Source organism: Protopterus annectens, chromosome 5.part0 (assembly GCF_019279795.1).
Source record: "Protopterus annectens isolate FY-2018-M chromosome 5.part0, PAN1.0, whole genome shotgun sequence".
Classification (NCBI taxonomy): domain Eukaryota; kingdom Metazoa; phylum Chordata; order Ceratodontiformes; family Protopteridae; genus Protopterus; species Protopterus annectens.
This window is the reverse complement of record NC_056735.1, coordinates 982,317,018-982,332,418: the sequence shown is the minus strand read 5'-3', so window position 1 is coordinate 982,332,418 and position 15,401 is coordinate 982,317,018. Positions and strand designations below refer to the sequence as shown.

The 15,401-nt window shown below is 38.3% G+C and overlaps 1 protein-coding gene across 2 annotated transcripts in view; it reads left to right on the top strand.

Annotated features, from left to right (window-relative positions):
- The window catches only part of BIVM (basic, immunoglobulin-like variable motif containing), a 548,794-nt gene that overhangs the window by 312,247 nt on the left and 221,146 nt on the right, over positions 1 to 15,401 (top strand). For both annotated transcript variants that reach the window (XM_044072736.1, XM_044072735.1), the window contains 2 exons: positions 15,091 to 15,195; positions 15,287 to 15,381. In XM_044072736.1, coding sequence (XP_043928671.1) covers positions 15,091 to 15,195; positions 15,287 to 15,381 — 200 coding nt within the window. The remainder of the gene's footprint in view (positions 1 to 15,090; positions 15,196 to 15,286; positions 15,382 to 15,401) is intronic.

The window sequence follows — 15,401 nt, the reverse complement described above, 5'->3', positions numbered from 1 at the left end:
GCAAAATGCCCAATAAATCTCCTAGGCAGAGACTTGATGCAGTTATTTGGCATAGCAGTGGTTCCGACTATACAAGGGATGCAAACACAACGACAGACTGACATCTGCAAAGTGCATGATGCCTGCGTAGTGCAGTCAAGAGGTGAGATGTTTTACTGGTACAGTCAGGACCTGATTTCTACTGGCCCAGGGACTGTAACCAAAAAAATAATGGATTTGGCCATTAGTAAATTTCCCTCATTAGATATTAAGAAGCAGTCATTACTGCACTGCACCCTGTATTTTCGTGACACACAAGGACCAGATGAAGACTACAGAGATAAGCTGTTTAAATATCCCACAGCAAGGCTAGTGTTGCGTAACCTATACTGGGACACAATGGGAAATAGCATAGCCAGCTGCTCTCTGCCTAAAGAAATAACAGCACTTTACAAGTCTGACCTCCTACCACATGTAAGCCTCACTAAAGACAGAAACACAAAATGGGTAGAATTGGGCAGGAAGATTACCGGATGGGAAAAACAGACCAGGGAGGAACTCTCAGAGCAGGGAGTACAGGTACAAAAATTGAACTGGGTAACTCAAACTAAGCCAGCAGTACACCTGCATTTTAGCAAAAATACTTGACAAATACTCCTGTTAAAGGGGGAAGAGAATGCTCTGAAACGTATTCCAGACAAACTTTGGTCCACAGGGAAATCAGATGTAGGCCTTATTCGCACATCGGGACCAGTGGTGATTACACCAAAATCAACATTTAGACCTCAAAAACGTCAATATCCACTTATAAAAAAGATGCAGAGGTAGGGATAAAGCTCATTATAGCTGCACACCTCAAAGGTGGTGTATTAATCGAATTTCCTGATTCACCATGTAACACACCTTTGTTTCCGGTTAAAAAGGCAAATGGGGAGTGGCGCATGGTTCAATACCTGCAGGCTGTAAATGAGGCAGTGATACCTAGGGCACCTATGGTACCTGATCCGCATACACTCTTAAATGTGTTAAAACCCCATCAGAAGTATTTTTCTGTAGTAGATATTAGTAATGCATTTTTTTCAATTCCGATACATCCGGACAGTAGATTCTGGTTTGCATTTACTTTTCAGGGTAAAAGATACACATACACTCGACTACCACAGAGTTATTGTGAGAGCCCCATGATATTCTGACAAGAGATGTCAAGTAACCTAGCAAGATTTAGCCCACCAAAAAATAGTCAAATCCTACTTTATGTAGATGATATCTTATTAGCAGCTCCCACTTTACAAGCTTGCCGAGAAGACACGCTAGCATTGCTATGATTTTTAGCTGCTGAGGGACACAAGGTGAATAAGGAAAAATTGCAACTTTGGAAAGAACAGGTCCGATATTTGGGCTATATAATATATGATGGAGGTAGAACCTTGGATGAGGATAGAAAAATAGCTATTTTGCAGGCTCCAAAACCCATTACCAAAAGGGAAATGATGTCCTTTTTGGGTACGACTAACTTCTGCCGAAGTTGGATTTCAAACTATGCTTTGGAAGTGGCACCCTTGTGTGACCTCATATACAAAAAGCCTATGGCAGCACAGGACCTGGTGAGTTGGACACCGGAGGCGGATTTAGCCTTTTGTGACTTGAAATAGTTAATAGCGTCCTCTTTTGTCCTGGGGTTACCAAATTATCACAAGCGCTTTTTTCAAACCGTAGACTGTAAGCACGGCTACATGACATCAGTCCTAATGCAACAACATGGGGATAAGCAACGTCCCATTGCTTACTATTCATCACAGTTAGATCCGGTGGCATGGTCCTTACCCCATTGTGTTCAAGCGGTTGTTGCAGCTGCTATGGCAGTGCAGGCTTCGGCTTCAGTAGTTTTGTTTCATCCTCTCACCCTTAGGGTCCCTCATGCAGTAGCAATTATTTTGTTACAAGAAAAGGTAGCATACCTTTCCCTGGCTAGAAATCTCTCCTGCATGACTGTTTTGCTGAGCCAGCCTCACATGACAATCGAACGATGCACAACCCTGAATCCGTCAACTCTACTCCTTACCCCTGTAGATGGAACTCCACATCACTGCCTACAGAAGATCGAGCAGACGACATTACCTAGAAAAGACCTCACAGATATACCTTTGACAGATGTTGATCTAACATGTTATGTAGATGGCTCATGCAAAAAGAACCCAGCAGGACAGAACCTAGTGGGCTATGCTGTAGTATCCGACACCGAGGTTATCGAGGCAAAACCCTTACCATGACATTTGTCCGCACAGGCGGCAGAATTGATTGCACTCACTCATGCATGTATTTTAGCTAAAGGTAAGCATGCAAATGTTTTTACTGACAGTCAATATGCTTTTTCCACGGTAATTTAAAAACATTATTAGTAGCTAGTAGTTCAAACATTAATAAAAGAAGGTTGGGGATGGTTAAATGTGGGGCTTGTCGCCAGTGCAGGTTTGTCAAAGTGGGAAATACAGTTTCTATTAATAATAGAATTTATAATATTATCGGTAGTTTTAATTGAGAGACTAAATCAGTTGTTTATGTCGCTAATTGTTTAAAATGTTCAGCCTTTTACATTGGCAAGACCGAGCGTATGCCATTTCTAAGAATGATTCTACAAACGCTCTAGCATGTCATATTTTAGAGAATCCAGATCATAATTTTAAGTTTACAGTCTTAAAATATGTTAATGATGATCTTAGAGCAGGACCTTGGCAAATCCTTTTGGAAAAAGAAGAACTTTTTTGGCAGATAAGAACTGCTGCACATTTTTTCCCTGGGCTTTATGAGTATATATCTATTCTTTGTGTTTTAAAACACTTGGCATTGAAAAGGTAATATTTATTTATTTATTCCTTTTCAAAGTTCCGATGTTTTATATATATATTTTTTAAGTTTGAAATAAGAGAAGTTGGTCACAAAGTATGTATTTAGTGTACTACGCTTAAGTTAAATATTTATGTTGTTTAAGTAAGGGCTAGTTTTCAGTTTTTAATTATTAATGTATAGTGTTTTAGTGTTGACTTTCATTTAAAAGTGTTGTGTTGTTTTAAATCTGTATACGTGATTAAGTGGATCACATGATGTTTGTAAAAGTTTATATAAAGAGCTGTTTTTAAAGATAGTTTTTGTCTGAAGAAGGAAAGATACTAATCTTTCCGAAAGCGCTAATTAAACGGGTTTTGAGTTATTGCGGTTTCGTTTTTGCTCCCAGTGCTTCGCTTTTGTTTTTTCAGTTGTTTGTTTGCTTTTTTGGTTAATTGTGCGTTTAACATGGCAAGCGAAGATGGAGCGTCACCGCAAAACTCTATGTTTTCGCAAAATGAACCGAATGGTGGACTTAGAATTTCTAATTCATCAGACGCCGTGGAGGCGAACACTGACGGCAACCTTACAGCCCTTATTCAAGTATTAATGGGTCGTGTTGAACATTTGACCCAACGCTTTGAGCGTTTTGACAATGTTAACTTATTGAGCTCAGGAAGTGCTGTGGTTCCTGGTAACACTTTACCTGTTGATGGGCAACAGCGGAATAGGATTGTTTCTCAACAACGCATTGAGTCTGTACATCGATTGGATAATGGTGTGAATAACAGTACCGGTGAGAGTTCTTCTGTGGCTTTGAGTATTCCAGCTGGGCAAAGGACTGCTACACTACAAAGAAGAACTTTGTCTCAAGATAACGATATACTAAACATTGATAATGAGACTGTACCATCTAGATCTAATTTTCTTAATAATAAAAACTATTTCGAACCTGATGCCACCGAAGGGGCTGTGGCCCAACAAGAAGAAACTGCAGTTAATAACATTACTTTACTCACTGGGGATTTTCATTATAAACTGTATAGGTGTAAGAAATTTCAGTTAGAAATTGCCTACTTGGAAGAATGCCTGGTTAAGAAAATTATCCCTAAAGGGTTAAGGCAGTGGTGTTTTCCGGTGGGCTTAGTCGAAGGTTCAAATTTCCATCGCCAGCTTCTTTTATTGTTCGATAAACAAGGATTTGAATTCATTAACATGCTTATTGGTCACTACAAACAACAAGTGGATGACTTAAAACATGAACTTGAACTATTGGAGCATTCTATTAAAAGTAACAATGATTTTTTTTAGGTATAAATACGATTATATTCGTATTTTTACTAGTATTGATGCAACCATGATTAAACTTTCTAATAATAAGAAAAAGAAGATAACAAGGGATGTGCAACAATATGCCACAAATAGGGCATATCCTCGTCCACCCCCCATTGCACAATTATCTATTGGGTTGAAAACATCGCCCCAAATTGACAGTTTAAGAGACAATGTTATAGATCAAGACCAGCTGAACCAGTCCTGTGAATTTGTTGTTGAAGCCCAAGAGAATAATGCCCATCAAACCCAATTTAATGTTAGATCTGCCAGTGATTATGATGGTGTTAACCATAGTAATAACAATAATGTTAACAGGAATCAAAATAATAATAACCGAGACAATCCATCTGGTGCATATAACAAACAGGGTTTTACGCAAGGGCAGAATGGCCAACAAAGGAACTTGAGGTCGAACAAGAACCAACCCAACATGAGGAACAAGCGGAATCAGAGGAGGAGATGACCCAATATTTAAACCATCCTATTATTATTCATAGTACGGAAGGTGACTTTAAGATCTATAATTACACTTCCTTTGATATTGACCAAGATATGGTCAACTTTTTTTCTAAAGGTCTCTCTTTCGTTCCTGATACGCATTTGGACTTGGTTAAGACTATAATTGACTTAAAGTTATTTGTACGTAAGCTAAATTTAAAAGTCCTTTTAGGTGAGGGAATCATCACTTACCAACCCTTTCTGGTTGGCTAGTCTATTTAATCCGTTGGTGGACACGTTACGTGCTTTTGAGAAGGCTTGTGAGCTAGATTTGAGAGCTCTAGCCACAAAAAAGTCTAATAATAGAGATAACAACTTTAACATCACTTTACATCAACATGAATTTATTAATGTTTGTTTTGCGTCAGTGTAACATCAGGGTGATGAAACCCGATAAGGGGGGGTGGACTGGTTTTTATGGACCAGCATGTTTATGTTGATAAGATGTTAGCACACCTTAGTACTGGACCTTATAAGCAGATAAGTATTAATGAAGTGAACATTGCATATCGTAAAATTAGAGGTACTTTGGAAGATCTTTTTCTTGAAATGTTTATTGACATTGATCTGTATTGGTATTTGAATATTACTGCTCCCAAATTATCTGTATTTTTTGGTACACCTAAAATCCACAAGTCAATATGTGACCCCCCCTTTTAGACCTATAGTAGATGGCAGGGGTTCGATTATGTGTGCTTGTGCAAAATATATTGACAGTGTCCTTAAACCTTTGATTGAACGAGAACCACAGATATGTAAGGACTCATGGGGTTTCCTTAATAGCATTAATAATATTCCTTTCAATCCCGACTATCTTTTCCTTACTATTGATGTAAGGGACCTTTATACGGTTATTCCACAAAAATTAGGATTGGATTGGATCAGGGAGTTTTTGACAGCTAGGAAAGTTAGTGACAACATCATTTATTTGATTGAGACCCTATTGGAGTTGGTACTGACTTACAGTTTTATTGTGTTTGATGGTAATATCTATGTACAAACTTCGGGGGTTGCTATGGGCTCCCCATGTGGGGGCACTTCTGCTAATTGCATTATGGCCCATTGGGAAGACACTTTATTATTTAAGGAACCCTTGTTTAAAAGTCATGTCGCCTGGTATACGAGATACCAGGACGACATGCTTTTATTGTGGAAAGGACCTTCTGAGGCAATTATACCATTTATTTCCAGAATTTATGAATTAACACACTTTCTGGAATTTACTTATGAAGTGCAAGACACAAATATCAGCTTTCTTGTTATTATGTTACATAAGGACAGGTTTAAATCTAGATTTAGAAGTATTATATTCAGGAAACCAACATACTCAAATGCTTTCTTGCATTATACTAGCTGTCACCCTTACCATCAGAAAAAAGCTGTAGTTAAGGGTCAGATGGTAAGGGCAGCCAGGATGACAACTGATGAACATGATTTCATGGAAGAATGCAATAATTTGAGTATTATGTTCACTAATAGGGGTTATCCTGTCACTCTGATTGCTGAAGTAAGGTCAGAAGTTACCCATAAGTGTGCTACTGGGTACTTCAGACCGATTTTATGCAGTCGGAATGAGATACAAACCATCATGCCCGATAATCTGTCTGCTAGTGTATTAGATGTAAATTCTTCTGTATTTAGAACTAGTTTTTTATGCACATTTACTGTAGATCACTTATTTATTAGGAATGTTTTGTACAAAAATTGGGCATTGATATTGGAGGATAAATACTTGCGTAACCGTTTTGGTACAAAACCTAAAATTACATATAGGAGAGGTATTAATTTAAAAACATTATTAGAAGCTAGTAGTTCAAACATTAATAAAAGAAGGTTGAGGATGGTTAAATGTGGGTCTTGTCGCCAGTGCAGGTTTGTCAATGTGGGAAATACAGTTTTTATTAATAATAGAATTTATAATATTATGGGTAGTTTTAATTGTGAGACTAAATCAGTTGTTTATGTCGCTAATTGTTTAAAATGTTCAGCCTTTTACATTGGCAAGACCGAGCGTAAGCTAAAGCAACGCATTTATGAGCATATTTATGCCATTTCTAAGAATGATTCTACAAACGCTCTAGCATGTCATATTTTAGAGAATCCAGATCATAATTTTAAGTTTACAGTCTTAAAACATGTTAATGATGATTTTAGAGCAGGACCTTGGCAAATCCTTTTGGAAAAAGAAGAACTTCTTTGGCAGATAAGAACTGCTGCACATTTTTTCCCTGGGCTTAACGAGTATATATCTATTCTTTGTGTTTTAAAACACTTGGCATTGAAAAGGTAATATTTATTTATTTATTCCTTTTCAAAGTTCCGATGTTTTATATATATATATTTTTAAGTTTGAAATAAGAGAAGTTGGTCACAAAGTATGTATTTAGTGTACTATGCTTAAGTTAAATACTTATGTTGCTTAAGTAAGGGCTAGTTTTCAGTTTTTAATTATTAATGTATAGTGTTTTAGTGTTGACTTTCATTTAAAAGTGTTGTGTTGTTTTAAATCTGTATACGTGATTAAGTGGATCACATGATGTTTGTAAAAGTTTATATGAAGAGCTGTTTTTAAAGATGGTTTTTGTCTGAAGAAGGAAAGATACTAATCTTTCCGAAAGTGCTAATTAAACGGGTTTTGAGTTATTGCGGTTTCGTTTTTGCTCCCAGTGCTTCGCTTTTGTTTTTTCAGCTTTTTCCACAGTGCATGTGTTTGCACAGCAATGGAAAAACCGAGGTATGGTTACATCAACTGGTAAACCCATAAATCATGCACAGCTCATATTAGATCTTTTAAAATCCATTCAATTGCCTCAGTGTTTGGCTATCTGCAAATGTGCATCTCACACAAAACAGCAGGATGCTATTTCAAAAGGTAATGCAAGAGCGGACTCTACTGCAAAGCAAGCAGCCGCAGAAGCTTGTTTACACCTTGAGGAAGATTTAGAACCCTCTGAAAGTCTAAATTTGGACATGCTACAAACAATGCAATCATTGACCACACAGGTAGAAAAAAGGCGTTGGTTAAAGCAGGGGGCCGTCTTCAGAGACTGTTTGTACATTTCAAAAGAAGGGAAACCAATATTGCCCTCTAATCTTTTTCGTTATGCAGCATTATTGAGCCATGGGCAGTGCCATGTCTCAACAGGGGGAATGGTACAGATAGTGAACCAGGTGTTCATTGCATATGGATTTTCAAACTACTCTAAAAAATTTTGTTTAGCATGTCAGATTTGCAATCAATATCATGCACAAGGAGCAGTGCGGCCCAGTCAAGGGAGTTTCCTCACACCTCCATACCCGTTTCACACCATTTACATGGATTTTATAGAGTTAAATAAATGTGAAAACAAGAAGTACTGCCTTGTCATTATAGATATGTTCTCGAGGTGGGTGGAAGCTTTTCCAACCAGGAACCCGGATGCAGCTACAGTAGCAAAGGTTCTTGTGAAAGAAATTATCCCTAGGTTTGGCATTCCGGAGAGAATATATAGTGACAATGGAACACACTTTGTAAGCCAAACTATACAACAGCTAAGTAAGTTTTTTGGTATTTCTCTAAAAAAAATCACTGTGCTTATCATCCTCAGTCTGCAAGGTTGGTCGAAAGACATAATGATATACTTAAAAGTAAACTGAGGAAACAAATGGCTGAAACTGGGAAAACCTGGCTGTACTGTTTACCCCTGGCACTTTTGAACATGAGAACGGTTCCCTGAGCAAAAGGGCTGACCCCATATGAGAAACTGTATGGGAGGGCGTATTGTACACCCCAGTGGAAACGTCTCATGCCTTCAGACCAGGAAGCTGATCTTATATTAGCTGAATATATGAAGAAACTGTTAAATTCTAAACATCTGTTGCAGTCTAATTCTGTTTCAGGTTCAGAGCAGACTAAGATGCCGGAAGTAACAGTGACGCCAGGAGACTGGGTGTGGATCAAAATCGTAAAGAGGAAGAACTGGGCATCACCGAAGTGGGAAGGTCCCTACTAGGTGCTTCTTTCGACACCGACTGCAGTCAAGATTGTAGAACGAGCTTTGTGGATCCATTTGACACACTGCAAGTTAGTGAAGAAATTCGAATTGGGTAAAGATCTTACCTCTCCACCGGGACCCTAAGCACAAAAGTCTGGTTATAAAGGGGGGGGTCAGATCAATAGGAACTGATCCGTCTCAAACCCAGTGAAGCAATCATCGGTGCTAAGGTCCTATAGGGAAGAGAATAAGATCAAGAAAACCCCAAATGTGAAAATGATTGCAATAGAGAAGAAAACCAAATTCCATCTTTTTGGGAGAACTGGAGAAGATAGAGTACTGGAACAACAATCGTTTCCACAGAAACATTGTCTGGCAATTTTACTGACTGTTGTTGTGGTCATTGCTTTCCTGCTATGGCCGGTTCTCTTCTCCGCCACATTTACTGAACCTAGTAAGCGTGCAGCATGGCATCCTGCCTTCAATACATATCACGCTATCAAGTATGCATATGCAGATAGCATTAATGTTTCAAATTGTTGGATCTGTGCAGCTATACCAACTGCACATGGAGGATTACCTTTAATGGCGTCTCCACTAAATGTTACCGAGACATGGACAAGCTTGTTGAACAACACCGCTAATATCACGTCTGCAAATGCGGTCGCCTTACAGCTGTCCCTCTGTCAAAACGGAACTGTGTATTTTCAAAAACTTGGTAAAACTAGGGTAGCAGAAGAATTGTTTTCTTGAGCCTAAGCCGAATGACTCTCTGACTGCAAGGCCCTGGATGGAAGTGGTCAAGAGATGAAATAGACTTGTTTTAGACTCATTAAACAATAAGAATAAAGTTAATAAAAGAAACGCACCACCAACTGGTAAAAACTTTTGTGGTAAAAGAGCAATAAGTCACAAACAATACGAGTAAACCACAAAAGTTAGCCACGGCACAGTAAATCCAAAAGGCATCCAAATAACAGCACAGTCAGCGTGGAATAAAAAACAGACAAAATAATTCACAAATGCCAATTCGAGCAACAGTCCAATTTATTAAAAGTTAGCGCTTTCACCTCTCAGGCTTCATCTGACTTCAAAACTGTTAAAACAATCCCATTTAAATAACAAGTAAACTAAATCTATTGGTTCACATAATAGCGCATCATCATGACAACTAACTAAAACCATTAGTGCTCTAAAAGCTCTACATTCAATTAATAAAAAATACAAAATATATGAATAAAATCAGAGTTGATCTAGACATAAGAACGTATCCAAAATTACAACATTCATTGAAGCATAATGGCAGTCCTTCATTTATTAACAAACAACTTCCTGCCTTTAAGAATAGGCTTAAGAGGGACCTTGTCATTCAGCCCAGGAAAGACATCTGCCCTAAGCCGAAAAATCCACCTTACTTTACATTCTTCAGTGAAGTTACCTATATCACCTCCATGAGGATTGGAAGTAATATTTTGTAAAACAATAAAGACAAATGAATGTGTAGGACCATTGATAAGGCAATGCTTTGCTAGGGCATTCGATTCATATCCAATGCGTATTGAATAAATGTGTTCTCTTATGCGTTCACGTAATTTACGATTTGTCTTGCCAACGTAGAACGCCACGCAGATGACGCACCTGGCTAAATAAACAAAATTTTCACTTAAACAATTCGTGTTGGTATAAAAAGTATATATCAATCCTGTGACAGGGTGTACAAACTCAGTACTAGTATCAATAAAAGCGCATTGTCTGCACTGATGACAAGGTATAGTGTTGACCTGATTTTTCATCTGATTAATAGCCGTCCTTATGAGTGGACGATGGCATAAAAGCCGTTTCAAATTCTTCTTATTCTTAAAAGAAAATTTTGGTTTAGAACCTACTACCCCTGCTAACCGTTCATCTAGTAATAAAGTATTCCAATGCCTCTCTATAATTTGTTTAATCTCAGTCATGTCAGAGGTGTAAAACATAGACATCCTCACAAACTGGTTCTGTCCAGTACGAGGAGGCAATGCAACATTCAAATCCCTATCCAAAAAATACGGACTCGCTCTGGTCACTCTCAGTGAATCTGTCTGGATAATATCTTGATCTATCTCCCTCTGACTATATTGACGTTGTATAAACATGTCCCTAAGGTTACCCATCTCTCGTTGATAACCTTCATCACTCGGGTTCAGCCTCGAAGCTCTCATACACTGTCCCTTAACTACATTGTTAAAGACAAAACGAGGATGCATACTTTTTCGGTGCATCAAGGTGTTCTTATAACAAGTTTTCCTATGTACAGCGGTATTAAGTAGGCCGCTGTCAAACCTTTCAATCTGCACATCTAAAAAATAAATATTACTTCTAGAAAAATTAACAGTAAATTCCAAAAAGGTAGTTAGGGTGTTCACCGATGACACAAATTCCAACAAACTAGACTCATCACCTCTCCAAATAAGGAAGAGGTCGTCTACAAAACGCCTATAGAAACCAACTGACAATCTAAATGAGTCCAAGGTAAATAACTTCTCCTCCTCCCAATGAGCCATTACTATGTTGGCGTAGCTATTGGCACAGGAGGTGCCCATAGCTACGCCATCATTCTGTATATACATGTCTCCATCAAACATGAAAACATTGTTACACAGGACAACTTCAAGAAACAAAGCTAAAAGATCTACCTGTCTGCTCCCCATATCCGAATGCTTAGACAAGTACGAGTGAGTCATCACCACACCTACATTAGGTATGAAAGTAAACAAACTCTTCACATCTAACGTAACAAGAATATATGACTCCTCAATACCTATATTCTTAATATAACCATATAGATCCAGAAGAAACTGTTTGGTATCCCTTAGAACATAGACATTAGAGTCCACAACTGGTCTCAAGTAATGTTCTAAATATAACGAAAAAGGTTCCATTAGCCAACCACGTCCAGAGACAATGGAACGTAGGGGGGGATTCACCAAAGACTTATGGATTTTGGGAAGTCCTTGTATAATTGGTATCAAGGGATTCGCTACTCTAAAGAACCGGAATGACTCAAGATCTATATCATGACTTCTAATCAAGTCATCAAGCATATCATACACATTAAACACTCTCCTGGTTACTTCATCCAAATCAATTCGAGTGTAATAGCGTCCTTCTTGTAGTATAATTCCCATTTCATGTATATACATGGAGCTATCCATCAAGACAATGGGTCCTCCCTTATCCTCCGGTCTAACTACCAGTGATTCATCATCCATCAGGCTATGTAAGGCCTTCTTTTGCAAATATGTAAGGTTAAAATTCCTGGGGCTTGTCCTAGTCCCATTATTCAATCCATATATATCATTCTCTACGAATCTAGAAATTGTATCCACTAGGGGATGTAAAACAGGGACATAAACACTAGGTAGCTTAAACGATGGAGGTCCCCTATTGCTGATGTTACTACCAAAATCTAGTTTTAATTGAACATTGCGGGCAAACAATTTAACGTCTAATATAGAATCAGTTAAACAACTAACCGCAGTCGGTATAAAAGTAAGCCCCTTATTAAGGACTTGTTCCTCAGAGCTACCTAAAACTCTATTTGATAAATTAACTATCAACGATTCTCTACCCGCTCCCACATTTTCTTCAAAGTGGGACCTGAGTGTTCTCCCCCCGACCCCTTGCATTTCTGCCTCCCTCGACTGAACGATCTCTGTCTCCTGTTCATGCATGGCTGTTCTATAGGGAAAGGGACAGACGTATTACTGTTCTGCTCAGAGGAGAGTAGAGGAGTGTCAACTCTGGATAAAGCCTTTCTCCTAACCACCTGGTCACTAGGGCCAGTCAAAAACGTATTCACTGGATTAACCCTGATGGTAGTGTTCTCAATAGTAGGAGAAGTGGTTAATATAACATTAGTTTCTAAGGAAGAAGTAGTGTTATCAGTAGTAACAAGATCATGGTTAATGGAAACATCTCGTACAACTTCAACATCAACTATGTTACTCACAGTGTTGCTAGAAATATTATCTAATAGTCTAGCCTGACGAATATTGGTCGTATTATCAACAACTACAGATCTATTCGTCCCCCTAGGCCAAGTAAAGACATTGCTTAAATTAAAATCTTTTACATCCCGGGAGATTTTACTCTTTTTCTGTTCCAACAATTTTTTCTCATACACCAGTACATTATCAAGTAACTTGTTCATCTCTTTTTCAATCTTACTGACAGGATATCTAGACGAAACATAGTCTTGTTGTTTAACTATGTGCTGCCTCAAACGCTCCTCTTCTGGAGCAAACAAATAGTTCAATAGGCGCATATAGTTAAAACTCAAATCCAGATTAAGTTTTTGCCATTTGAACAGCAATTCTGGATATAAGTTCCCAGTCGTAGGCATTTTAAGTATGCGTAAACCTCTCGGTACTATTTTCTTTGAAAGACATACCTCAAAATGCTGACGTTGTAGCTGCATACGCTTAAGTTTGAGAAAGTCAAGTTCCAATTTATTCAGATCTTCACACAAACCCATAGAGTCATTAAACCCCGCGTTGCATTCACCGCCATTCAAATTCGGTTCAAACGACATCAAGGCATTATCCTTTCCGGCTACACAACTATGGAAACGATGCCACTTCCGATTCTCGGTCTCAACTCCCTGTATATTATATGGTAACTCAATGTCATTGACGGTTTCAGCCGTTCCCGCCATGTCCAAAAGGTGGTGCAAAAAAGATACAGCAGCAAGTATAAAAATAAAAGAAACGCACCACCAACCGGTAAAAACTTTTGTGGTAAAAGAGCAATAAGTCACAAACAATACGAGTAAATCACAAAAGTTAGCCACGGCACAGTAAATCCAAAAGGCATCCAAATAACAGCACAGTCAGCGTGGAATAAATAACTCCAAAACAGACAAAATAATTCACAAATGCCAATTCAAGCGACAGTCCAATTTATTAAAAGTTAGCGCTTTCACCTCTCAGGCTTCATCAGACTTCAAAACTGTTAAAACAATCCCATTTAAATAACAAGTAAACTAAATCTATTGGTTCACATAATAGCGCATCATCATGACATAGGGTGACATGCTAATGTCATACTAATGCATAGGGTGCATTATATTCAATGATGGGCCTAATAAGGGATGAATAAAGTGGGGTTATAACAACTTTGAACCTGATGAAGATACCACGCAGGATATCTATGTAAGGTAGAATTACTTTTTTTTAACCACTTCAGAGACATGGTGATCAAGGGAGAGTTTTATCACTATATGTACCCAAGTCCCTGATGACTGTGTCACATTTAAGTGGAATGTTCTCTATATGGTAAGCAGTAGTGATGCTGGTTTTACCAAAGGAAACTATGCTGCATTTTTTTGTGTTAAGGGTAAGCCAGTGATTAATACAAAAAGCATTTGTAAGGCCTTTTCAAGATCTAGATAAGCAACGTGGATTGCTTATGTTCCTTATCCATGGCTTCAGTAACCCTTTCAAAGAACCCAACCAGGTTGAGTAGGCATTGTCTGCCTTTTACAAAACTGAACTGCTATGTTTCCAGTGATATAAGGTCATTTATGTCATTGTTTATTTGTTCAGCTATCATACATTCCAAAGCCTTGCAAATAATACTGTTGAGACTAAAATGCCTGTTATTCCAAGGGTCAGTAGAGGAACCTCCTTTATGCAAGGGCAGCACAGCTGCCATTCCTCACCAGAGGAGAGGTTTGGGTTGAAGAGCTGATAAGAGGGATTTTGCTAACTGGGGCTTTACACTTCTCAGCAAGCATCCAGGGATATTGTCAGGACCACCGGAAGTAGTGTGTTTAATTCTGGAAAGTGCCAAAAGGACTTGGCCCAAACTGATTTCAGGATGGGAGTGTGAGGCAGGGGTGGGGGTGGGGATGGGTGTGGAGTGAAGTTGGAAGAGAAGTTGTCCACAAGATTATTGGCAGTGTTCGTGGTATCAAAGAAGGTGGTGTCATTTGGGATAAATTCATTATAGAAGTGTAGGTTACTTCTAATCTTAATGTAGCTGAAGAAGGCTGTATGTACTTGCAATCCTAAGTTTATAGTTTGCTTAACATTTCCTAATAGTAAGTTTGCGAGACTTGTTTTCCAATTTTAAATCTCTTTTATTAATGATGAAGTTACTGCTCACATTTTCATTACCAGTCACATCCTTCTGTCACTGAACTTCAGCGCTGTCTGACTTGATGGGTTGTATGTGATGTAATCAGCTTTTCTTCTGTTGCATATAGTTGTTGCTGTCTTAGTTTTCTGCCTCTTGTGAACTTCAGAAATGTGAAGAGATGTCCTAATGTGTACAGCATAATGACTAAGGAGGAGAAGCCATGTAGTCTGGAGAACTTTTGATTGCTGGGCTGCATTAAAAAACCTCTAGATAATGTAGGTGCAACTACTAATCCAGATCTGTCATTATGGTAAATACATGACTTTTGTTTATTTTACTGTTTGTCTGTCTTTCTGTGTAGTCTTCCACCAGTTACTCAAGAGGATGCATTGCATATATTAGGTTTTCGACCACCATATGAAGAAATAAGGTTTGGGCCATTCACTGGAAATGCAACATTAATGAGGTATAGTGACTTGCTGTATGCATTTGTTTTGCTTTTGGTAAAAGTTGTTTCTTCTGCTTACTTTAAGAAAGAAGTCTCTTTTTCTACACAGGTGGTTTAGGCAGATCAACGATCATTTCCATGTCCGAGGTTATTCTTATATTTTATATAAACCACATGGGAAAAACAAGACTGCTGGTGAAAGTGGTAAGTGGATTATATATTAC